Source organism: Etheostoma cragini, chromosome 20 (genome assembly GCF_013103735.1).
Source record: "Etheostoma cragini isolate CJK2018 chromosome 20, CSU_Ecrag_1.0, whole genome shotgun sequence".
Classification (NCBI taxonomy): domain Eukaryota; kingdom Metazoa; phylum Chordata; class Actinopteri; order Perciformes; family Percidae; genus Etheostoma; species Etheostoma cragini.
In genome coordinates, this window is record NC_048426.1 from 3,528,342 (window position 1) to 3,555,101 (window position 26,760).

Genomic DNA, 26,760 nt, shown 5'->3' on the forward strand with positions numbered 1-26,760 from the left:
CCCCCCCCCCCCCCCCTCCCCCCCTTTTTTTGTGCAATGATCCAGCTGATATCAAACTGTCCAGTGTAAATTCATTTGTCATGGTACCGCTTTAAATCAGAAGCTAATCTAAGCAGGTTTAAGCCAGTAAGGCACAAGTTAATGGCATGGGCCCTGCTAGAAGTGATAAGGACACCAATAGAGAGAATGGGGGCCTCCAGAGCCCCCTATTCTTCACCCAATCACAAAATGGCAGGTGTTTTATATCTCATCCTTTTGTGCAGAGAATTTTGCCAGAACTGTGTTTCAATAGCTCTACGGCTTGCTGTACCAAAACCAAAATTGATTTCTATTTAAAAAAAAACTCTTTACTCATTTCCCCCATGTATTTCCTCTTGCAGGCCAAATAAAAAGGCACTTTCACTTGCTGATGTAAAAACTTGAATTAGTGTGATTTGATGAATCCCGAGCAAAGAACATCCTGTGATTATAGCTGTTTTGTGGTAGTAATTGGTGAACATGCAGTCAGCACATAAATAGATTGAGGCAGGCACCTCTGCTCTTTTTTGTGTGGTCTGAAATAACTCTTATCGTGAGCTTAATTATTCACAGTCAATACATGTTTCAGGCTTTCCAAACTAGAAGCTTCCAGCTGAGAAGTACACAGTAATCTGACTCCTTATAAGACAGTCAATACCACTTAGATAAGTCTTTTTTCCATTTAATTAATTTAGATCACAGGTATTTGTTTTAATGTCTTTGTTTAGCTATTTTTCCCTCCATCTTTGACTTTTGAGTCCTTTTCTTAACCTCTCACAAATATGGAATTACATCTCATGTGGGCTGACGCCAAATGAGACAAAAGGCCAGGGAATCTGGAATTGCAAGATTAGTAGTTTTTTCTTCTTCATCTATCTCTGCCAGTGTTGGAAATGAAGAAAAGGATGGAGTGGAGGGGTGCTCCTTGTGCCTGTCCTCTTCTCTCTGTATTGATGGCAGCTGAGCTGCTTTGCTTGTCCTCAGCTGATTTACCGGGTGGCATTTAACCGACAAGTTGGGCTCCAAGGGTAGACATGTTTGTGCTTCACTTCCTCTCTTTTAGCTTTCTTTCACTGCGGACAAATGAGAACAGCAGATGACTGGCTGGTGTGTAAAGTATTAAAGAAAATCTGGAGGAGGAGCCCTCTCTGCTCTGACTACCAGTCAAATATATAAGAGAGCTCCGATTTGTTATTAAAGCATTTCATGGTCTGCAGTGTGATTGTTTGGCCCATCTTCCAGGCCTCTCACATTCACTAGCTGCTCTGATCCAGGATCTTGTCTTAGCTGTTGAAAGATAATCAGGCATCACAATAGTTAAGTGTTCTCTCACATCCATAGTAATGCTTTGTTTTAATGCTGGATGATGATTTTTTCATTTTATGATTTTTTTGTTGTTTAGTTTTTCTTTTTTTACTTTTACTTTTTAAGTCATATTTAGTGTAGTGTGTTAGTGTGCATTTCTTTAAATGTATAAAATTCTCCTGAGTTTGACTCTAAAAGGTAAGCTGGGGTCATTATGCCAGTTTCATGGCGATTTCACTATAAGATAGCCTTATGTAAATGAAAATAGTGACCCAAGGAAGAACATAAAATGAAGAGATTGGTTTGCTTATCAACAAGTTTTCTTGCAAGGGAAATTCTCAAATTTTCTGGCATTTTTTTGGACTTACTTAGTTGAAATGTATGTAAATATGGTGTTTTCAGTCATTCTTAGTACTGGTGTTCAAACTCTCTCATCCATAGGTATCGCCGTGTCCTCCCCCTTCTGAATCCCTTACGCTCTCACACACACCACCCCGCCACCCTCCAGCCCCTTAGCGCTGTTATGCGTGACTCAGCAAGGCATCCATGCAAAGGCACTTTGCATGGTGAACCTGTAGGCTGATAGGCTGCTTTTCCCCATCGTGATTTACAGCCTCCACGATGGGAGCTGTTCCCAGTGCCGGGCGAGTGCTGAGAGCAAGCAGGGAACTCAAGCCGCCCAGAGAGAATTAGGGACTTAATCAAGATTAGGTGGATTGCCTGCTTTTAGGATACATCAGAGAGAGAATTTGTCATGACTGAGAGCAAAAACTGAATGTGATGGGTCCTGAGATACTGAGCATCTAATGTCTGACACATACTGCTGCTGTACTTTATTTCATCTTTTTTTCTAACACAGAAATGAAAAGAATTAGTAGTTATGAAGTGAATGTCAATGTCAATTTTATTTCAATAGCACATTTAAAAACAAAAACAGTTGACCAAAGTGCTGAACAGGGTCAATGTCAAATACATAAACAACAAGAGTAAAAATTACTACAACCAAAGGCAATCAAAAGGAGACAAACACTAAAAACATCAGAATCCTGGTTAACAAAGGTTAAAAGCTACAGCAAAAAGGTGTGTCTTGAGCAGCGATTTAAACGTTAGTAGGGTCTGTGCAGCTTTAATATGCCACCCACTGCAAAGGCTCCATCGCCCTTATTTTTTAGCTTTGATCTCAAGACATCCAAGAGCAGCTGATTTGTTGACCTCAGCGTTCTGACTGGAGAATGGTGGCATAAGAGATCAGCCAGATAAGGTGTCGCCGGACCATTAAAGGCTGTAAAAACAAGCAATACAATCTTAAAATCTATCCTATAACGGACAGGTAGCCAGTGGAGGGAGGCCAAGACTGGCGTTATGTGTTCACGCTTTTTTGTTTTAGTTAAAAGGCAAGCAGCTGCTTTTTGGACTAACTGGAGGCGATTTAAAGATTTCTGATGTAGACCCATATGTGAAGAATTACAACAATCCAGCCGAGCAGTGACAAAAGCATGAATGACTTTTTCAAGGAATGACAGGAAGTAAGAAGCTATAAAGAATCAAATCATTCTATGGTCTCAATCTGTACAGACTCGACACACACTGTGTTCTCAATACTGTTGATTTGTTACCTAGTGCACAGTATTTATTACCGGCTGTCCTCATAGGTTATTTGCACATATAGCTACAAAAAGCAATGCAATGTTATTTGTGTGGATTGCACGTATTTATTACTGTAAACTCATATGGCCACCAGAGGGCATTACCACTTGAATGTAAACATTTGTTTTTTGTTAAGTGTGCTGTAAAAGTTTAAACTACACCCACTACAACCGCCGGGACACGATCCATGGTCTCTGGGGGACCCAACTATAGGGAAATGAAACCCAAAACGCTGGCGGAGAGACCGCCAGACATAGGACACGCTACAACAACGGGACGGATGTGGTTAGGAAAAGAACAACGAGGAAATGAAACGCTACACACGGGACGCAATCCCCGGTCTTTGGGGTGAACTTCCCGCGATGTTTGACCCTTGTGACCTCCCCAACCTTACACAGATTTTTGGCTTTTCACTATTACTTGCTGACGTAATCGTGGTGTTATCACAAAAGGTGCTTCCCATTGAAAAACATCATGTTGAAATTCATGGTCAACACCGCAAACAAAACAACTAAATTGTGTCCCTGTACACAAATCAATAGATTAAATAATGCAACCAATTCACAAACTACCATGAGACTGGGCTGTACAACCACAAGTAAATTCTAAACCTCTGAGAAACACTAAATACTATTTTTTATATACTGAAAACTGCTACCATGTATTTGGTTTTTATTGTAGAATGTATACCCGAAGAAGACCTTAAATGTTGAAATGTTGCATCATACATTTTTTGGGAGCTTAGAATGTTTAGTGCACAGACAGCTTGGTCTTTGTAAGCCCTGGCTTTACCATAGTGTAGTTACAGTACCACCTTGTCATTAGTCTATATTTGCTTCCGGGATTCCCCCATGAATTTTAAACTCTGGTCCATTTTTGAGGTCAATGGTTAACTGCTCCTCAGATCTCTGCAGGGTAAATCCACACAGTTAGCTGTACTATCTGTCAAACCTGAGTTTTCTGTTGCATGACTAAAACACCTTTGGAACATACATATTCCACCAAAACAAGGTTCTTCCCTAGGCTATTTAGCAGAAGAACCGTGGCTCTGCCCAGTGCTTGGCGCCACACACGATTGTGATTGATTTAAAGAAATGTCAATAAACCTGAGCACATTTTTCTCCCATCTGCAACGCCGTGGAGGAAGGTCTGGCAAATCTAGACTACTATCTCATGTGCCTGTTCCATGACATTGTATGTTTTTACAAATACAGATCAGATACACATCTGACCACGTTGGAACTTGGAAAATCCTCCCAAAGGATTTCTACAAATTTTCTCAGTTCTTTGTTAATGAGCCCATTACCACAGAAATTGTAGTCCATTCAAAAACAGCATTTCACACTTACAAGACCTTTTGTTATATAGGTTCCAGCTGTGTACGTACCTGTAGAGAACCCACTTTACACTGCTGCACATGTGAGTTCATCAATATGGGATTTAGACCTGTGCAAACAAGTCGGTGGACTCCTGCTCTCTTTAATTAATTATTCATTGAATAAGTGAGAGTGAACAAGAGACCAGCCGAATTGCTCGGTTTGATGATTACAATTGATGAGCTAAGAGAAAGCCTATGATAAAACTCCAGATTTGGCTGTTTCCCTTAAAGCAATTAACCACACTAATAATATACGCCTACTACAGAATAGTAATTGAGCCATTTATTTAAGTGAGTCAATCTTATATGCATTTGTAGGGCTTAGGCTTAGGCACTAAAAACAACTTTTAGGGAAAGATCATTGTTTGGGTTAAAATAAGTACCTTCTAATGACTATGTAATGTTCAGAAGATAAGAATATTGTCTTGTTACATTGCTACTTAATACATACATTGTGGAATAGGAATCTAAAATACATGAAACCAATCACTAACTTCTCCAACCAAAGTGGATGGGCTGACCTTTAGTTCAAAGATGCTGCTACACTCTCTTCGTCATCACTTTGAAAGCTCTAGTATGCCACGTTTTGATATTAATGAACATCCGTTACATTCAAGCCGTTACCAATTGAGTGGTAAAAAGCTAATTAAGACCATTAGCTCCACACAACTCTCTCTGTATTTCTCAGTATGGCTATATTCAGCAGATGTTCATCTGGTGACTTTCACATGCAGAAACTCAATTGACAATTATTACCCTTCTGAAGAGTACATCACGTTCTTTTAATCCTCTGTGTCCTCCTTGGCTACTAGCAATTGCGTGGGGTGGTGGTGCGTGATCACGGAAGAAACTATGAACTCAAGGTTTAACAAGCATTAGTTGAAGCCCTTCATACAGCCTGTATTACCATCAACATGGATCTTGGCCAAACAGTTAATCTCCCTTCTAAAACTCATTCCACCAAAATGAGGTTGTTAGACCAAAACACTGGCAACTGTCCCTCAGCGGCAAACATTGTCACTCATAACACACTGACCTGAAACACAAAGAAAGCCTCACATAAATGATGGGCTGAAAAACACTTCATTGATTATACTAAAGTTAATGGAACAAGAATTAATCAGACATGTGCTTCAAAATCCTGTATTTGTTATACTGTATATCTGTGCATACATTAATTAACTTATAAATAAAAAGATAAAGCTAATGCAAAAAATCCCAATTCCTTAAATTCCAGGGCTGCAAGAATAATTACAAAAATACATCTGTCTTTGCATTCAGCTTAAAATTGTGATCAGCTGTGTTTGTTATGATTATTTTATTTTATACTGCAGAAATGCATATGTTATAATGTTCCAGCCTTTAATTTTTATAGAGGCGTGACAATGTTAAAACGTGATGATATTTCTCATTGGGATAAAAAGTTTTCTCACAATATCAGTACACAAGTGCAAAGCAGCAGCCAGCATGACTGGTTAGTCGCATAATACAAAAGTTGTGTGCAATTCGGCAAAATTTGCCGTACAAACTACAAAGAGCCACATGAAAGTACAGCTGAAAAAAACACCCCTAGTTTTTAATGCTTTTTAACAGTCCAGTGACCAATGCAGGTTGGCAAACAAACACACCCTCTCTTAACTCTCTGTCACTCCCAATGTAAGTTGAGTGCAGATTTGAGTTGCACATGCAACACTTTGCAACAAGTGAAGATGGGAGTTGCGCATGCGTCACTTTGCGACAAGTAGCCTCCAAGATGCTAACGAGAGACTTCTGCAATGTCAATACAGCAAAAATGGACCTACTTAATTAGGTTTGTTTTCTTCTGGCTACAAGTTAGCATCACACACAACAAAGGCTGTCACTTGAATGGTATTTTGAGTTAACGTTAGCAATCAAACAGCCATAGATAGCTAAAACGTTTCTGAAAGATTCCCATCTTCTGTTATTGTTTGTAATGGATTATTTCATGGATTTCTTCTAATTTCAGTATGACGTGTTAACGTAAATCGTTTAAATCTGCACTCTGGGGAGTGACACTCTATTTAACTTTACACAGCACCTCTGTTGTTCAGAAACTAGGAAACACAGTAACTCTCTCTTGGTTCTCTCTCTGACAAGTCAGCGACCCTCCACCAGCAGTATGCCGTGGACACCCCAACATGAGCAGATGGTTTCAGCAGCCCTCCTTGGCTGTTTCTCTAGCCACCCGCATGTTCATATCAATGAAGCATGGCTGCTGGTGAAATCTGTCAGTGAGTAGATTATGGCTGTAACAATAATAATAAGGAAAATGGTAATACTCAAGCCCTCAGCAGTGTATTGTCTCAATCCTTTGTCTGTGTGCGTGCATGCGTACTTCCATGTGCCGATTTACCTTCCATGTGAATAACATGCAGAAAACAACAATTTAAGCCATCGCTGACAGAAGTAAGCAGAATTTGAAATACCTCATTAATCACTGCACTCTCCCACTTTATCCAACATGAATCATGAATCATCCCTTTAAGTAATCCACTTTGAGCTCTAATCCCCCGCTATCCTCGCGTTACCTTTTTGGTATTGAATTAAAAGAGAGAGTCATACTCTTACCAAGATTATGTGTGAGGAATAAATATGTTTTTCAAAGCACAGGTGAGTCACCCCGAAGAATAGTGGATCTGTATGAATTATTTTTTTTGGGGGGGGAAGGGATTTCTGGGGAGAGCTGGACTTATAACTATATAACTATAAATATAACTACAGTATATAAGAGAAATATTTCAGAGCTCCTTCATACAGAAATCGTAGTGAGATAAATGATGGCTAGTCCGCCACTGGGACCTGACACACAAACACACACACACACACACACACCCCCACACACACACACACACAAATAGAAATACAGGGGAAATGAATTGTCAAAGGAAGTAGGTCAGGGTAGAGAACAAAATAATGATGGAGCAGAAGGGAAGGCGAGTGAATACAGCTGATCATCAGTACAGAGAGAGAGATTGAGCTTTGAATGATGGATTAGTCAAAAAGTCAAACTGAAGTGGGGGAGAGAACTGAAATTTAATTTTGTTAATCTGCTCTCCCAGTTGTCACTACTGTTTTACCCTGTCCCCAGTGGTTGGAAGTCTCCCTTCTGTTGCTCCACCATAAAGGCAATTGATGTGTTGCTATGCTAACCCGCTAAGCATCCCGCATACACTGAACTGGTAGTATCTGCTGCAAAAAAACAAAGAGAAAAACACTTGGTACCAAAAGTGAGTCAAGTTGAGCCAAATCATGCAGTAAACCTGTGGCATTGTTCTGCGCCTATACATACAAACCTGTAGAAAGATTACAGCATTAGACAAGCAAGTTTGTGTTAAAACAATGTTTTATTTGCATTGCATCTCAATTAAATCACCTTTTACTTAAATTTGTACTTAATATTTTAGTTCTTATAAAATAAAACTCTGACTCCTATAAAAATACATGTCTTTTCTTCAACACACCCTCATACCGTAATGACAAAACAGGGCGATTGCCAATGACTCCAAAACAACATTAATGAACGTTTTATTTAACGTTATTAAAAAGATGCATGGTGACTGTTTTAATCATGTGACCATAACACCTGGCCGAAGTCTCAAACTAGTTAAGGGGGGGAAAGTTAGGACAATTCCAAGGGCACAAATAAATGTAATGATATTTTTGTTTGGCAGTAAAAGTTAGATATCCCCATTGACCAAAAGTAAACAGCCATCTTGACCGACAACACCCCTGTATCTGCATGAAATGGTTTGGTCCTGGTTTAGCGCAATCAGTGACATATTTAGTTGCAGTGAGTAAATTTGCCAGAACTACAGTGACCGTAGTGTTGCCTGGGAAAGTTAAATCAAAACCCAGTTTTTAACCAAGAAATGTGGGTAGTTTGTGAGTGGTATTAACCTGTTGGCTTAATCTCCATAGTGAAATAAGCTACCTAGCTACAGACTGGTGTTAGCCTCCATTTAATCACCATTTAATCAGTGCAGGGAAATGTTTAGCAAGCTATTTATATTAAATCATTGTCCCTGCCCCTTTTACCAGACTTAACAACAGATGAGTCAGCAGCATCCAAGTCTAATGGCGGTTTTCCACTGCGTGGTATCTACTCGACACGCCTCGACTCTACTCGCCTTTTTTGGTTTTCCATTACAAAAACAAGTCCCTGGGACCTGCTACCAGGTACTTTTTTTAGTACTACCTCAGTCGAGGTTCCAAGCGAGCTGAGGCGAGCCCAAAAGGTGATGTGGAAACTTGCAGACTGCTGGTTGGTCGGATCACTGCGTTGTTAGCAGACAAGAGTGCGGGGTGTGTGTCCAGAACAAATGGACATTTAAAAGATAAATCTAGCCAGACACCGACAGATTATCTACTCTCTGCACTATTCTCACTTTTCAACTGTTCAAAATTAAGGGCTGTTAGGGGCTTTATGTTGTTTCCAATATTGCACACTGTTACTTTAAAAAAACAAGACAAGTTATCAAAGAAAAGTTTTTATTTAGCTTTTCAAGTAGCGCATCAAACCCTTCTGTACATCCCGGTGTTATACCCCTACTGGTTTCCACAACAGCTGGTTACCGTCATAGACAGTTAAAGAAAGAAAAAGGTGTCCGTATGTTGTGTTTACCTAACAGCTGCCGCTGGGCTGCCTGTGACACCAGATTCGTCACACAATCACGAACATTTCCCTGGCGATTTTCAAATCGTTTTCCAAATCTACTGGCGCGAAAATGTTTGTCTAAGTAAGCCCCACATCACAGCCACCTACAAAAAATAAGCTCTAAAAACAATAGAACTTCGGGTCGAGGTGGTTGAGATCTTGTGACAAAATAAAGAGTTCCCACTGCAGCCCGCAGCTTTACGCAGTGAGCTATCATAACGCTTAGGGAAGCTGTTTGCAGTTACCCATTTATCAACTACGTCAGCAACCAGGGAACACTTTGTTGTGAGCTCATCTACAACAACTGGTTACCTTGCACTAGTTTTTTTTTTTTTAGATTATCTTTTGGGCATTTTAGGCCTTTAATCGACAGGACAGTTGAAGATACGAAAGGGAAGAAAGAGGGGTAGCGACATGCAGCAAAGGGCCGCAGGCTGGATTCGAACCCGGGCCGGCTGCGTCGAGGAGTAAACCTCTATATATGGGCACGCGCTCTACCAACTGAGCTATCTGGGTGCCCGTCTTTTGCAAAGTTAATTGATATTTCTGATGTTGACATTTTCAGCACTTATTTCGAAGGCCCATTTTTTTGTGAAAAAAAAAAAAAAAACGGGTCAAATTTGACTTGAGGACAGAAATCATGGAGGGGTCTGAAATTGTCATCGTAGGTGCATGTGCACTGTGAGAGACATAATCTATAAAAAAAATCCAGAAATCACAATGTATGATTCTTTAACTATTTATTTGTATGATACAGCTGCAAATAAGTACTTGAACACCTGAGAAAATCAATGTTAATATTTGGTACAGTAGCCTTTGTTTGCAATTACAGAGGTCAAACGTTTCCTGTAGTTTTTCACCGGGTTTGCATACACTGCAGAAGGGATTTTGGACCACTCCTCCACACAGATCTTCTGTAGATCAATCAGGTTTCTGGGCTGTCGCTGAGAAACACGGAGTTTGAGCTCCCTCAAAAGATTCTCTATTGGGTTTAGGTCTGGAGACTGGCTAGGCCACGCCAGAACCTTGATATGCTTCTTACAGAGCCAGTCCTTGGTTATCCTGACTGTGTGCTTCGGGTCATTGTCATGTTGGAAGACACAACCTCGACCCAATATCAATGCTCTAACTGCGGGAAGGAGGTTGTTCCCCAAAATCTCGCAATACATGGCCCGGTCATCCTCTGCTTAATAAAGTGCAGTCACCCTGTCCCATGTGCAGAAGAACACCCCCAAAGCATGATGCTACCACCCCCATGCTTCACAGTAGGGATGGTGTTTTTGGATGGTACTCATCATTCTTCTTCCTCCAAACACGGTCAGTGGAAATATGACCAAAAAGTTGTATTTTGGTCTCATCGGACCACATGACTTTCTCCCATGACTCCTCTGGATCATCCAAATGGTCATTGGCAAACTTAAGACAGGCCTTGCCATGTCCTGGTTTAAGCAGGGGACCTTCCGTGCCATGCAAGATTTCAAACCATGACGTCTTAGTGTATTACCAACAGTAACCTTGGAAACGGTGGTCTCAGCTCTTTTCAGGTCAATGACCAGCTCCTCCCGTGTAGTTCTGGGCTGACTTCTCAACTTTCTTAGGATCATTAAGACCCCACTAGGTGAGATCTTGCATGGAGCCCCAGTCCGAGGGAGATTGGCAGTCATGTTTAGCTTCTTCCATTTTCTAATGATTGCTCCAACAGTGGACCTTTTTTCACCAAGCTGCTTGGACATTTCCCCACAGCTCTTTCCAGCCTTGTGGAGGTGTACAATTTGGTCTCTAGTGTCTTTGGACAGCTCTTTGGTCTTGGCCATGTTAATAGTTGGATTCTTACTGATTGTATGGGGTGGACAGGTGTCCTTTTGCAGCTAACGACCTAAAACAAGTACATCTAATTTAGGATAATAAATGGAGTGGAGTTGGACATTTTGAAGGAAGACTAACAGATCATGGAGGGTCAGAATTGTGGCTGATGTTGAACAGGTGTTCAAATACTTATTTGCAGCTGTATCATACAAATACATGGTTAAAAAATCATACATTGTGATTGCTGGATTTTATTTTTAGATTATGTCTCTCACAGTGGACATGCACCTACGATGACAATTTCAGACCCCTCCATGATTTCTAAGTGGGAGAACTTACAAAATAGCAGGGTGTTCAAATACTTATTTTCCTCACTGTATATATAATTTATATCTCATTTATACTTCTAATATAATACCTGCCAACAATTAGTTTCTTTAAAGCACCGAACCTCTTACATTTTGTAATTTTGACCATCATGTTCATGTTTAAAGAGGACGATATCGTGGCTTTGCTTGGAAGGGACACTATTCAGAGAGCATTTCTTTGACCCCAGACTTTTTATCATATCAGAATTTTCACTTTGCTACCACATTAATCTCTGCTAAAAGCTGAAAGTGCAGTCCATATTTTCCAGGGTTTTGTTGTGAATATTCTTTGTTCCCAGAGGAATCCTGGATTTTTATATTAGTGGCCTCATTGCCTTAACAACCTTGACACTTTAACACTGCAGTGGCTCTAAGTATAGCAAAATCATCAGTATGGTGTTTAATCTGTCCAACACTTTACGCAACGTCTCAGCCTTTTGGGACAGATGCTTTAAGTCTGTGGGCTTGTTCTTTCATTCCTTGTACTATGGTGACAAAACTCACAACTCACTTAAAGTATGACCTTATTTGGGGTTTCGGGTTGCCTTGTTGTATGCTTTTATGGTTTAATAACAGCACCTGGATATACTTGTCACTATATACTGTTTATAGATGGAGGGAAGAAATGCATTTGTCTTCCCACTGGATATTTCTCTCTGAATGCCATCTAATGGGACTGAGTTATTCTAATAATAATAATTATTCCAAACCAAATGTTGCTGCTTTCACACCTCATTGCTAAAACCTTCTGCATTGTAACTGACATACACATGGCTGTGCCTACTGCCAGCCCTCTGTATGGACTATGAATATTTTGCATGACAGTAAACATGCAAGTAATGAGTGTTTCTAATGCTGTCTTTGTTTGCTTGTTTTCTCTGTCTCCTTGTATTCCAGAGGTCAACAGCAATATGCCAGGTGAGTTTGAATGAAAAAATGTAAATATATAAAAAATACTGTTAATATTTGCATAGCTGCAGATTTCCAGACAAGCAAGATCAATACAAACATAGTATCGGCTAGGTGATTCTGCTAGCCATTCCCATTGACAAGCTTACAGGATACCTGCTACATCATGGTCTAACAAAATGACCACACAAAGCTGCCAAAAGAAACTACAATGCAGTAGTGCGAGAAAAAGGTACAGTACATAATAGAAGATGCAACAAGAAACAGGGTAGATATATATTAAACTGTGCTTGGATTAATTTGCCCTTTAATTACAAAATTCTAAACTAGTAATGTACTCTGTAATTTTGTAAGTTTCTAAATGGATTTTCTTTAGGTTTCAGGAAACTGTAGCTTTTTATATTAAACTAGAAATCATTTGTCATTGTCTTGATGCAGTATGACATATTTCAAATGACCAGAATTCACCCGTTCACAATGGTTTTACTGGAAATCACCTACTGTAGGTGGACAGAACCAGGACTTTACAAATGATAAAATGTTGGTCCCTCGCTGCTGGATGTGTAAATAAGCAGCTGTTTGCTAACAGGTTTACCACATCAACTTAAAAGGCTTTATGTCAATGTGTTCACAGCTTATTTTTAGCAGAAAAAAATCTATTATTGCAGGTTTAGGTCCATATATCAGGTCAGTGATTATGAGCTCTGTTTTTGAACTCAAGATGAGGTGAAATGTTTCATCCTGGCTCTCACTTCTTCTAACATGCTGGTATTTCTTCTGATGAAAGCCACAGGAAGCTTTGTGTGACATGATTGTGTGTTCTGATGTCATGCTTTCCCTCCTGGGTGTAAACATGTATCATCACAATACCAAAAAGTATTGAAACTAAGTGTGCACTCTTTCTCAAGTGTTCTGTCATTCTTTCTTTCCTTCTCTTTTATCCTTCTTTTATCTTCTCAAGGCCTTGCACACATGATGGCAGAACAAGGTATGCCTCTCCTTCCCTTTTCGCTTTGTTTGGTTTGTGATTGTAGTGTGAAACTGCATGTTTTGACATTGGTGTGGGATAAATGTGACATGTGCATGGTTATACTGTATATATTTGTGATATACACTGTCATTTTTTAATTGTGCTGTAATGCCTTACAAAGCCAAAACGCACTAACTACACATGCGGTCAAAACAGTGTATAGGCTACTATCTTACTGTTGTTTGACAAAATGGAACAACATTCTCTGCTAAAGCTACATTTACTCAGTGTTTGACCAAGTATTAACCAAGTGCAGTTGTGATGGGTAAAAAGTATGGTAGCATCTGCTTACTTTATTGTTAAAGGTAACTAGCCTAGCCTTACGCCAGATTCACACTGGAGGCTGCAGCGCTACAAAGCACAATTCTCAGCAAAAAGCAGCCCGGCTTTCCTGCGCGCCAGTTAACAAGCTTCTGCTCATCTCCAATCACATGTAGAGCTAATCTTTGTGTGTGTGTCTGCTCAGCTCTGTCAGTGACAAATGGTGACCAATCTTCTAAAATCCAACAACATAAACAGAATCTGGATAATAGCTACATATGTACCATATGTCTTCCATGTTCCATGTCTTTTGTATAATATATATAAGAGGGGGCTTAAAGAGACAGGCGCTGAAACGGAGCGTTTCGGACAGAGGGAGAATGCAGGTATATTCAGACAGACAGTATGAGAATATATATATATATATATTTTTTTACATTAAAGAATGTAAGTATGTTCTAATAGAAGCCCAAAATACATGTACAAACCTGAAAATGACTACAATATATGACCTTTAATGTAGGTTATTAGCATAGAATGACAACCATTGTGGAATACTGAATTCTCCTAAATTGGATTGGAAAAAACGTTTTTCAGTTCTTCTACTACTGTCTCTACTGACATTGCGTGTATACAGCATAAAGTACCTTTAAATTTAATATATATATATACACACAGGTGTATATATAAGTGTTCTAAATCTATATATATAAAGAGAAACAAAAATAAGTATTCAATATGAAGTTTATCTTTTATAAACTACTTTGAAAAGGCAAGTGTTACGGATGTGGGGAATGGTGGACCCAAACATAGAATGCAGGCAGAAGATACAGAAAGCAAGCGGAAGTATTGTTGCTTGGGTATTTTAGTACAGGAAAAAAACACAAAGTACATACCAAACTGAGTCCAGAAAGCTACAGACACAAACTAATTCCTAAACCCCAAAAGAGGATTTCAAAAAACTGGAACTCAGAGACAAAAAGGTAGACTCCACGCAGGAAACCACTAAACAGAAACACACAATCCAAACTGAAAACAGTGCAATGACTTGACAACAGACAAGGGGGACACAAAGACTAATACACAAGGTAACAAGGCAGGTGACTCAGGGCTGGGAAACAGGTGAAAAACATAAGGCATTCACAAGAGCAGGAAAACCAAAAGACAGGAACTAAAACAAGACCTGAGAAGACAGACAACTAGACTGTCAAAATAAAACAGGAAATGGAGCCAAATACAAAACCGAAACACAGACTACTAAAATAGGACAAAACACCAAAACCATAACAACAAGAAAGCTGAAAAGTCTATCTTCTTACATGGTCCTCTTGTATGATTATTCAAATGCAGTAACTGTTTGTTTTTTATGTATTATGAACTTTGCAGATATTTTAAGTAATATTATCATCTAAAAGAAGGTATTACAAATGACGTATGTGTTATACAGTTCACCAAGCCACTGCACCATTTGTGTAGTTAGCTCTCTTGGCAAGGTTGTGACATTCAGAAAACCTGTGATGCCTAATGCAGTTGCATGTGTTTGTGTGTTGTTATGTACAGTTGTATTGCTATTGTACATTGATTTATTCCCATGACATGTATTCATAAATACATTGATAGGTTGGGTGCCTGCTAGAATTTGAGCTTATGTCTCCTCTTCTTTTCCCTCCCTTTCTGGGCTCTCTCGGCTGTGGATCCTGTCTTCTCTCTTCACCTCCTCCTGCTCCTCTAGCTAAAAGCAAAGGTACAGCTTTTTCGAAATCTTTACTTTTCCGCCTCTATGAAAAGCGCCGCTTGCTCTGTGAGTGTTTGAGTAATGTGATTGATGCTTTGGTGTGTTGACTTGTGTGTGTTCAGTGTCTCCTCTGAAATGGTTTCTCACAGAGGGAGCTCGGATTAAGCGAGTAATTAAGACAACCTTAATTGAAGGAGAAGAAAAAAAAACTGTGTCACTATGTGTTTTTTTTGCTGTGTGTGCTATGTAATTTGTTGGAATGCCATGCAGTGTATGGAGAGACAGCATGACAGAGATTTATGACAGTCATTGTGGTTCAGTTTTCACAAAAAACAGCCTTTTCCACTAAGCAAAAGACAAGTTCAAATGACAAAATTTAGATTTCATTATTTCTACTGGCTGATGTGGGCAGTGACATGTCAGCAACCGAACTGAGAAGCACCATCTTAAACGAAAGAATTGAGTGAGGCGGAAGTCGATTTTGAAGACTAATTTCATGTTTATACATGTGAACCTGAAATAGATTTGAAAGGAGCATTTTGTACTTTTTTTCTGGAGCTACAGGTGTCTGTTGTTGTATGTGAATACAGCTCCGAAAGCTCACCAACAAGGACAATTAAAAAATAAAACGGATCTGAGGAATCAACTTGACTTGCATTCTGAAGGCAAAAACCTGAGGAGACTTGACTTAATAACCTACATAAACGTAACACATCCTGTGTTGTATGTAGCTTTGCTATTTGGAGCAATGCCCAAACTCTTATGAATATTCAAAAATGTAGAGTTGAGAATAAAGTTGAGAAAAACTCAATATTAACAACAACAGGGACCCTATCTGGCAACCGGCACAGTGCAGCGCAGTGACTGACGCAGTTGTCAATTTCCAGTCCATCGCCCACGTCAATTTAATAGCAAATGCACCTGCGGGCCCTGTGGGCCCTGGTCCTACATGGAGGTGTGTTCAGGTGCATTCTTGGCGTATTGCTATCTTGATGCAGCAGAAATGATCGCACTATTGACCCGGTCTAAAGTCAGTAACGCAGCATTTCATTGGGTTTTGAACAGCGTAAAATGCGCCTAGGTTTTTGCACAGTACGCACACACTATGCTTGTTACACACACAGGGATGCCCAGCAATGCAAAAACATGCAAAAGATTAAAAATAAAAATATTAAGCAGCAAAATCCGCCATCATAATAGCAATGCACCAACGTACAAACGTGCCTGGCTTTTACAGGGGACGGGAGGTGACACTGATTAGTTTATTGCTTGTTACGCCTATAAATTAATTAGGAAATAAAGCACAACCATTTTTAACCATGTTCTTGGCACAAGGACCCTTTTTATCCACTGTTAAACTAACAAAAGTGGATTTGTGCCCTAAGCACACCTGCACCAATGTGCTTCACACCATGCCCTTAGTCTTTAACTGTAACATTAACTAGTGGATTAGGGTTTGTTGACTAGGGTTTGTTTTTGAGACCATTTTTAGATATTTGGTATACATATAATGGAATTAATTAAGGAAGGAATGCTGCAGAGATGCACAATGGGGCCAGATTTATGGAGCAGAACTAGGCAGAATGAGATATGGTGTGTGTCATAGCTACAGTACGTTTTGTGCAGACACAAGGATAAATGTGTTCTATTTTCCTCTATGCCCTGTCAGTCATACATATGCCTACTCACATGCATTCCAGTGTTAAGATAGCATTTAATCTTTTTGGATTTGTATGGCATTGGAAAGAGTACAATGTTTGCATTGCGCTATCCATGCATATGTTCTATATTACTTTATGTTACGTATGTTTCCCTTTTCTGTTTAGACAACAACTGACACTTTTGTGAGTATGAGGTGTTGCTGGCCTTTAAATCTAATTTGTAAATGCTTGGTGAGGCAAAGATTAGATCAATATTAACTAACAACTAGTAACTATGTACGAATGAATCGTGAATTAATAATTGTTTATAAAACATATATTACCACACTCACTCCCCTTTACTGCTTGTCTAATCATTATATGAATAAATACATGCCTAAATGTACATCTCATAGTTTGTTAATTATTTACTTACACTTTGTAAATTAGCTTTTGAATTACTGACAAATTCTAAATAACTGCTTTCTAATTGATATAATACAAAATTTTAGCATATTAGTGTAAGAACACTGCTTTAGAAATGATTAATTTTTGAATTTGATGAAGTATTTACTCATAAAACTAAGGAACATTTTTTTTGCACGCATGATACCACACATTTACAAAGGCCTGTTAAATAAAATGCCTCAACATTTTAACATATGGGAAACATTTTCAAATATACTTTTTCCTTCTGAACACTGCCACTCTTATCTCTCTCTTATCTCTGCTCTGTAGTGCAAAAAATAACAATTACTTCCTGCTGCAATAAAGAAACTAAGAACATTTACTCCAGTACTCTTACTGAGCACAATTTTTAGTTACTTGTAATTTACTTTAGAATTAAATTTTTTTGCTACATCATACTTCTATCCCACTACATTTCCGAGGCAAATATTGTTTTTTTGTTTTACTACACTACATTTTTGACAGCTATATTTACAAGTCAATTTGCATATCTAGATTTGACATGTGGTCAGTTTATAAAATAGGATGCGCCATTATGATTTAAATGAGCAACTAGTATATTACTTACGTTACTGCCTTTATTGAGTGGGTTGGGGAGTTAAAGGTGCTGTACTCGGCATTCAGAACATTAATTTAGCAATAATGGAATATTTTCTATCTACAGATATGGGGGCGTAATCCTGAGCAGAGAATTAAGTCACACTCCATCTGTGTGTGTGTGTTGTAATCTGAGTTTCTCTGTTCTTTGTTTTGCTAGCCAGTCCGGGCGCACATACTGGTCTGGCCGTGGAAAATTGTAGGTATTTCACGTATTGGGGAGCGGTCTAAGAGCCGCATGGAGGCATTCCTTGCCAGTCCTTGCCCCTTTAAAGTGTACACTCATTTTAAACAGCGGTGCCATACTGTGGTGATAAACAAAAATTAAATTAGCATTAAAAAGTGTGAAATTGAAAGGTCCTGGTTGGTTTGAGTGCAGAGTAGCAGCTCCAGAACAGAAATCTGTCTTTGGGTGTTTGCCTTGAGAAGCATCCTGCTGTAACCTGTAATATCCGGCCCCATTTACAGAACAAAGCTTGTGTAAGCTCCTGGAGATTCCTCTCACTTTACCGTCTGTCTCTCTCCCTTGTTGCTGTGTCTAATCCAGCGCGATGGTAGACATTATTAGGCATCAGGCTCTCTGTCGCATCCTGTTAGGCAGACAAGAGGCTCATATCTGGCTCTATTTGCATGGAGGCTCACTGGTGGCAGGCAGGCAGATAGAGAGAGATGGTGATTTTAGTAAACTGTGTTTCTGCCATTGAGGAGTCATATTCTTCTGGCATGGGCTGAAACAGCATGCTTCTCTTCTCGTTTTATAATCTGCTTTTTTCTTTTTTGTAAGACTCTCTTTACGTTAATATTCTCTTGGTCTATCTCTAGTTTTACCTTGCCACGCTTGCTCTTGGGGGAATTGTTGGGTCTTTTTAAATTATAGATTGTGGTCTAGACACACTCCATCTGTAAAGTGTCTTGAGAGAACTCTTGTTATGATTTGACACTTTAAATAAAATTGAATTGAATTGAATGTCCAAACGCTTGGTAACACTACCATGCAAGGCACAAGTTCAACTTGTCAGAACAACAATGCTTAAGCCAGTAATTTACCTTTTGAAAGTTTTTATTTTGGTCTGTGTTGCCGTCAACTGCCCATTTTGACACATTTAGGTAGAATTCAAACATGCAAAAACAACGGACCATTGTGAAAACAACTGGATTAACAAAGTTAGATTCATTCAAATGTTACTGGAGGACAAGGGCAAACTAGCCAGAGCTGTTTACAACCACCGTGAAAGACAAATGACAGAAACCTTAAGTTTGACTTCCTCAAAATGAAAACATGCAATTTAACTACAGCAAAACAATTGTGGAGCCAGAATTGTTGAACTGGGACTAGGGGTGCAATAGATTACAAAACCCACGGTTTGGATCGAATCACAGTTTTGAGTCACGGATTGGATACATTTTCTGATCAACATAAAAATAGGGGGAATTTAAATGACTTATTGATAAAAAAAATAGAATTTCTTTCACCAGTAAATTGTTGTAAAATGACAAAAACAGATGAGAAAAACTTTAAACAAGGTTTAATGTTACCAGTTTCAAGTCAACACAAAATGTACGTCTGTGTTGTTTCTCCGACAAGAGTAGTGACCGTAGTGCTAGTTTGTGTCTTTTAGCTCATAGCTTTAGCAACAGGTTGTTGGACGCCCTGGTGTCAATATATGTATATTTATATTTTATGAATAATGGAGTCTGGAAAGTAGTAGAAACAAAGTAGTCTCCCCCGTAGGCGACAAACAGTGACTGTGTCCTGGGTAGGGCTGTAAACAACCAAAGAAAATCTTGGTCGAATAAAGTCGTGAAATGTCGACTGAAAATCGACTGTGGGGGGCCCCCACAGGGGTGCGCGGAGGGGCGGAAAAAACCGTAACATTTAATAACTGTAGCCTACTGTCCCGTAGTACTTGTCGGCGCAAGCTATTTGCAGTATATTAAATCTTTTTTTACCTAATTATTTTGCACTGAAATGCCACTCGTCTGTCTGCTCTGACAGCGCTGGATGTCCTTGCACTGAGCGGCTGCAAATCGGAGCTCGGCTTTGCGCCTGAGACAGGAATAAACTCTTAATTTAAAGCTTTTACTCTTAACCACAAAAGGCACCTCAACTTTAACATAAACTGTATATTTAAACATATTTGTGGTCAAGCTCAGTGCCTCCCTGTGTTGAATTAACTCTGAAACTTTCTCTTTGAGTCCCTCACATTTTGGGTTAGTCCATGCATGATGGTGTGGCGTGCTGGCGCTGTATATTAACAAGTTCTTATAACCTCAGCCCTCCATAACAGCAATGGGCCTCAAATCCTGAGCAATAAAGTCGTCAATTCCTTCCGTGAAATCAACTGTGCGTTTGGATGATAGAGGCTTAACATCCAGCGGGGTCTGGGGAGTGCTACCGTCGTTGCGGGAGGGTGCGCCGGTAGTTATAAAACGATTATTAGACTATGAAATATGCCAATTCTGATATGTTCATATAGCCTGCTCCAAACAGGCAGGGCAACCTAATGCAGAAAAGTTAGTTTACCGTTTTTAGGTGATATGCCATGTTTGTAGTCGAGCTGCGATATGCAAACTTTGCATGTAAAATTTGCGTTCGACTTTTTCTCTTATCTATTTTTGTAAAATGCTGACACTAACCACTAAAACAAGGCTTTCTAGTTCTTTCTTCAGTCTGTCCCCAGTGGGTTGGGCTAATCCAAAAAAGTGAAAACAAGGGGGTTGTTCTGAAGACAGACTGTTACTTGTGAAACAGGGATGCTCTGAAAAAAACCCCATTAGCAATTAGTGCTTCCTATCCATAGACCGTAACGGTCTATGCTTCCACCTGATGAAATCAACAGGGCAAAAAATTAACCAATCAGAGTTTTGCACGAGCCAGAACGTATCGACCAATAAATCGACCAGACGACTGGGAGATTACAGCCCTAGTCCTGGGTGCAGACGACCGCGAGCTTGCTGTCTTTGAACTAGTTGTTGCAGTAATTTTAAGCCAAGGAAAGGTGGCTATCAGTCGGGTACAGAGAACCGCAAGGAGTGAACATGTTTTGAATTTCAGGTTGATATCTCAAAGAGTTCCTGAGCTAATTCTTATAAAATTGTCTGGCTTACATAATCGGCACGAATTGATGTATCGAAATTCCTTTGATTTAAACTCAGCTTAGTCCATAGATTATCCTTTTTTTTTTTTTTACTATAAACGGTCTCAAACTACTTAATTTTTATGAAATGATTGAGAAAAAGTCACATGTCATATTCCCTGCAGAAGACCAGTGAAAGAATTTATGCTTCAAGCCATGCTGTTTCGGAGATAATTGCAAAAAAGTAAAAATTGTTGTTACGCCACCACCGTGTGGCGTGTTATATATTCCAAACCAATCAAGTTTTCACGCATCCGTGATGTATGGTACGATAACATTTCTGTAGTTAATTGATAGATAAAATAATAAAAGGGCACAAGAACACTAACTTACACTGTACTTGTGGTGTCCGCTTCAGTCAATGTGACGTATATGTCGCCATCCACCCATCCGTCCGTGTGCTGCCTAAAAGAGTCACTGTGAAGACTGTACACATAGCAAGAGCAACTACTGCACATGCTCCAGCTGTTTGATACTCAGGTCCAGTTGGTGAACCGTATCCTCCTCAAGCTAGCAGCACATTTTAGCAACAAGCCAATTCAAAGTGCTTTACATAAAATATTAAAGAGCAGTTAAAACAATTAAAAACATTCATAAACAACGTATAACCCCTAAATTAGAATAAAACAAGTTATTCAAGAATAAATGTTACAGTGCAGTGTTAGAAATGAATTACTTACAGGCTTGATTCAAAAGAACTGAGATGTGCAGCTGACATGCAGTTTTTTTGGAGTTTGTTCCAGATATGGAGCAAAAAAACTAAACACTGCTTCACAATGTTTAGCTCTGACTCTGGGGACAGAAAGCAGGGCTGTCCTAGACCACCCGAGAGGTCTGGCGGGTTCATTGCTGCTGAATGGGAAGGGCAGACCTTTATAAAGTTTAAAAGACAGTAAGAGTACAGTGTTAAAAGAGGAAATTCACAATCTTTTGAAAGAATACAAATACCAATAACTGCCAAGTGGAATGGAGTGTGGTCTGGAAAATGCACGTGTGAAAAGCCTCTCTAATAAGGTATGCATGGAACTGCATGTGCATCTGCTCTACCTGTACCCCTACTATGCTCGGAACTATTATTTCTGGGGATGCAAGAGAGGAAGGTATTTTTTTTAACCTTAATCAATTCTTCTTTGAGTTTATAAACTCTGTGGAGTGCCACTTAGAATTTTGCCATGTCATCTGCATCTTTACAATGAAATCTATTCCGCACAGTGTGCACTGTAACATTTGACATCCAGTCTCTGCACTCCCATCTGGTCACTTAAGCAGGTCCCCAGTCTGGTGACTATTTGCCCCCACTAACTATCTTGTGTGTGGATGCTGCTGACGCTTGAGTGTGCAAAGTTTACAGTGGTTGACTATAATATACTTTTGTATCCTTTATGGGTGGATATAATGTTAGTTTTTAGGCGCTAGTGGATGTTTGCGTGAATGAATTAATATTCAAAGATACATAATATATATATATATATATATATATATATATATATATATATATATATATATATATATATATATATATATATATATTATATATTATATATGATAATATAATATCATTTGTATTGAACATATGTGCTTCAACGTACTAAGTATATAGTAGCAAAGCCACTCTTGGCGAGCTGCTCTCGCCCAAGCTGTTCATGCTGTCCCATACTGTGCTGCTGCCTGTGCTGGCAGAGATCATATGCCAACAAACAGCAGTGGCAACAAAAACAACAGACCCAGACAAAACAGAAAGACAACAGCACTGACAAACCACACTCTTAAGTATTCCCCATGTCCTTCCCTGTCTACCTCTTCCCTTCTTTTCCTTTTTTCTTATTTAAAGAATTTAAAGGACATATTTTACAAAATAAAAGCCTTTTTAAACCTTTACAATCACATGCCCAGTCATATTGTGCACTTATTTAACAATATATGCCAAAAAAAATGACAAAATGAATGTCTTTGTATTTTTATATCAATGCCGATTTGCTTCCTTTAAACTGCTGTTGGTTACGTAGGCTGGAACCAAGCGAATTCAAGCAATAATAGAACATCCACCCATCAATCAATCTGCAGCGGTTAGCGGCACAGAGCTATCAATTCATTCACTATCTAGCTAGCAACAGCAGTGACAGTGGTTGAGACAGCGTAGACAGACAGACAGCGGTGAACCCAATACCACCTGATGTGGCCGGTAACAAATAGGGGTGGGGGGGGGGGGGGGAAATCAATCGCAATGCAAACAAAAAAAACTACCCCCACCTTTTTTTGTTTAGTTTTTGACCCGGGACAGCCCCCAACGTCCAGCAATTATCTGAGAAAAAGCTACCATTGGCTATCAACATGTCAATCATGTCAGTTGCAGCCAATCACATTCCCTCTCCAACGGTAGATAGCATGATGGAAACATCCAATGGGAGCCAATCCAAATGAATGTGCATCAGACCTACAGTATGTCCCGCCTCCCAGAGCCTGCAGGCATAGACAAGAGATTTATGAGGTAAAATATGTTTGAAAGTGTTTGAATGAATGTAAAAAGGTTTTTGTAAGTAATTTTAAGTCTTTAGTATGTTTTTTCTAATAGCATAGAAGTGAGTAAATGCATTTTGCATAATATGGTCACTTAGAGAGGTTCTAGAAAGGTTTTTAGGCACACCAGTGACACCTCTAATACCAAATACAAAAAAACTCCCTAGCTCCCATTAGGTTCGGACTAGAGTTCTAAAACATTATAGAGGTCTTGCTAATAAGGTGTAGAAGGTATGTGTTGTGGTATGCATAGTGTGCCACCAGGGCCTGAAGTTAACCTTTTTGAACACCTGCCACAGTCACAAACATGAATTGCTGTGTCTCTATGATCCTATCCTGTCCTTTTCATGGCAGCCTACTCGTGGATATGACACCGTCATCACGTGGTGTAGTATAGGGGCCCGCCTTGTAAATCCAGCGTAAAGGCAGAATTTCCAATCCTGGGCTGGGACACACATTCATACGGTTTGATAAAGTATTTATTGGACTTTAACTTATCATTGCAATAATGTAGCTGTCCTCAATTTGGGTCATCCTGTACAGCTCACCTGTGGTTTTCCCTGAATCCACCGTGTGTGAATGTGTGTGTTTATGTGTGTTTATGTGTGTGTGCACGTGTCAGCTGTGGGGGAAAAGGAGTAGCTACCTCGCCCACTCCAGCGAGCTGACAAGATTGAAAAAGCAGTAACTTTTAGCGACTTTATAGTGAAAAAACGTTACAGCGTACATTGATGTTAAATTGGATACATGTTGGCAGTACTTTTGGTTGGTAAATTTGAGCTGTTCGAATCACATACGTCTTGTCTTCATTGCAGAAACAGGGAAATAAATCTGACCCGTTCTCACTCCCGCTTGGTCAATGGCTGCACGTGGAACTGCTGTAATGAAAATGTGATAGTGGGCCACGTAAGCAACTGCGTATCCTGCTTACCAATAGTTACGCGTCTAAATCACTCAATTCTCATTGGCTACATGCCACATTGGCAGATAGACTGACAGTGTTACCCACCAATTGCAAAATTCAGCCGCATTTGGCAGTTGGTCGAGTGTTCATTTCAGGGCCTGTGTGGCACAAAGTGTGTTACTTGTTTTCAAAAATTGCATTTTTTAGACAGGACTAAAATAACTATATGGAACCATATTTGAACTGCTGCAGTGTATATTTTATGTTTTTATGTGTTATGTTTTCATCACATGCTAATCAAGCTTATTTTCAGAAACTTGAAAAAATGTAGGTTTCAAATGAAGCCTCATACATGCATGTTGGCCTTGCAGTTCTTCTGTTAAAAGACAAACATTAAGCAAAAAGAGGTGGATTTAAAAAGGCTGATGGCTATATACTCTATTTAGTGTGTGTGTGTGTGTGTGTGTGTGTGTTAATTGCAGAATTATAAAATGTCACAGAGGTTTCGTTTTGCTTGTTACCAAGACTCCCCTCCTTGCACCTCTTCCTCGGCCATATGTGTGGAGCCATTGTTGACACTCCTCTATAGCTGAGCTCCATACTGAGCCAAACTCCAAACCCACCCACTTTTAAGTAGTCCAATCAAATGTGAAGCATATGATTTACCGCAAAAATATTAATTTCCCCTAGAAAATACTGTACATCCTAGTACTGAAGCTCTGTGTATTTGTCAGTGAGGCGTAGATGTGGTGTATCGTATCTGAGGCAACATCCGGAGGATGCTCATACAGCTTATAATTTCTTTTAGCTCAGCTTTTAATATGCTGCAGCCACATCTGTCAATTGAGAGGCTGAATGATTTGAAAGTTCACCCCCTTATTATCAAATGGTATCCCTCATACTTAACCAATTGTAGACAGCAGGTCAGTGTTAATGGGACTCTGGGAGCTGAACCTAAAACTCAGGGCACAGCACCCCCCCAGGGCTGTGTCAGTTTAACTGTACTTTTCACTTTATACACAGATGAGTGTACAAGTTTTTATCCAAATAATCATGTTTGCAGACGACACCGCAGTTGTCTCTATGTTGAAGAAGAACTACAACCCGTCTGAAATTCAAACTTTTGTAAATTGGTGTGACGATAACCACCTTGTTCTAAACGTCTCCAAGGCTGAAGAGATGGTGTTTGACCTGTGCTCATCCACAACAAAACCATTGCTCAGGCCCACTTATACAAATATCTGGGCGTTAATACTGACGAGTCACTAACCTGAAGCACACATGTCGATAGCCTCTGTTGCAGACTACAAGTACGGTTGCATTTCTTACATCTGCGTGTCCATTGTGTGATTAAAAATGAATGGTGATATTTTATCAAGCAGTCCTGGAGACCTGGTCAGGTACGGTATCATTAAATAAAAACTTAAAACTGTTCTGATTGATTCATACTGCATGGAAAAGCATTGGTGTTAAAGAGCACTTATCCATGCAGAGTATTTATAAACAGGCTTCTTTGAGACAAGCCATTATAAACACGTTTTATGTTCTGCAAACAGAAGATGAGTGGCTGCCCTCCGGTAGGAGGTTTAGAGTTTCTCGCTGCAGCATAAACAGATTCAAAAACTCATTTATTCCTTATAGCCTCTAAATGACTGCAGATAAAAGCCAGAGCAGCGCACTGTGGTTTGTTATATTTTATTTGCATCATGTTGTATATGTTGTTTGTTTTTTTCTTAATGGCTGCAGTATGGGTTACCGTATTTCCGGACTATAAGTCGCTCCTAAGAATAAATCACATCAGTCAAAAAATGCATGATGAAGAGAAAAAAAAACATATATAAGTCACACTGGACTGTAACACATTGACAGTTATTCAACTATACAATAGCAAACAGAACAACAAGCTGAATATGGTAAATGTCCGCTATGTGAACGTAACACATAACACATAACGTTATTCAACTACACAATAGCACACAGAACAACTACCAGGGCGTGGAGACGTAACTATACCGTTAACAAGCCTCTCCCGACAGCCCGTTGTTCAAGCCCCCATCTGTGGACCTGTTCCTCCAGCTCTGGCCATCTGTTGACCCGTTCCTCCAGCTCTGGCCATCTGTGGACCCGTTCCTCCAGCTCTTACCATCTGTGGACCCGTTCCTCCAGCTCTGACCATCTGTGGACCCGTTCCTCTGGCCATCTTGTTTTCAGCTTGCGATTAGCTTCTTTTGTTTTCATTGCAGTTAGAGGAACCTTTTTGCCAGTCCATCACAAGTTTCTAAGTCATGCCAAACTTTCTTTATGCTGCTCGATTACTGTTTTTGGCTGCATATTTTACTACCTGTTGGTTGTAACCTGCAGAAAA

At 39.6% G+C, this 26,760-nt stretch overlaps 1 protein-coding gene across 1 annotated transcript in view; it reads left to right on the forward strand.

The window, feature by feature from the left end:
- The window catches only part of nrxn3a (neurexin 3a), a 191,381-nt gene that overhangs the window by 21,894 nt on the left and 142,727 nt on the right, over positions 1 to 26,760 (forward strand). The window contains exons 3-5 of the mRNA XM_034857472.1: positions 12,095 to 12,115; positions 13,068 to 13,094; positions 15,130 to 15,198. Of these exons, the coding sequence (XP_034713363.1) occupies positions 12,095 to 12,115; positions 13,068 to 13,094; positions 15,130 to 15,198 (117 nt within the window). The remainder of the gene's footprint in view (positions 1 to 12,094; positions 12,116 to 13,067; positions 13,095 to 15,129; positions 15,199 to 26,760) is intronic.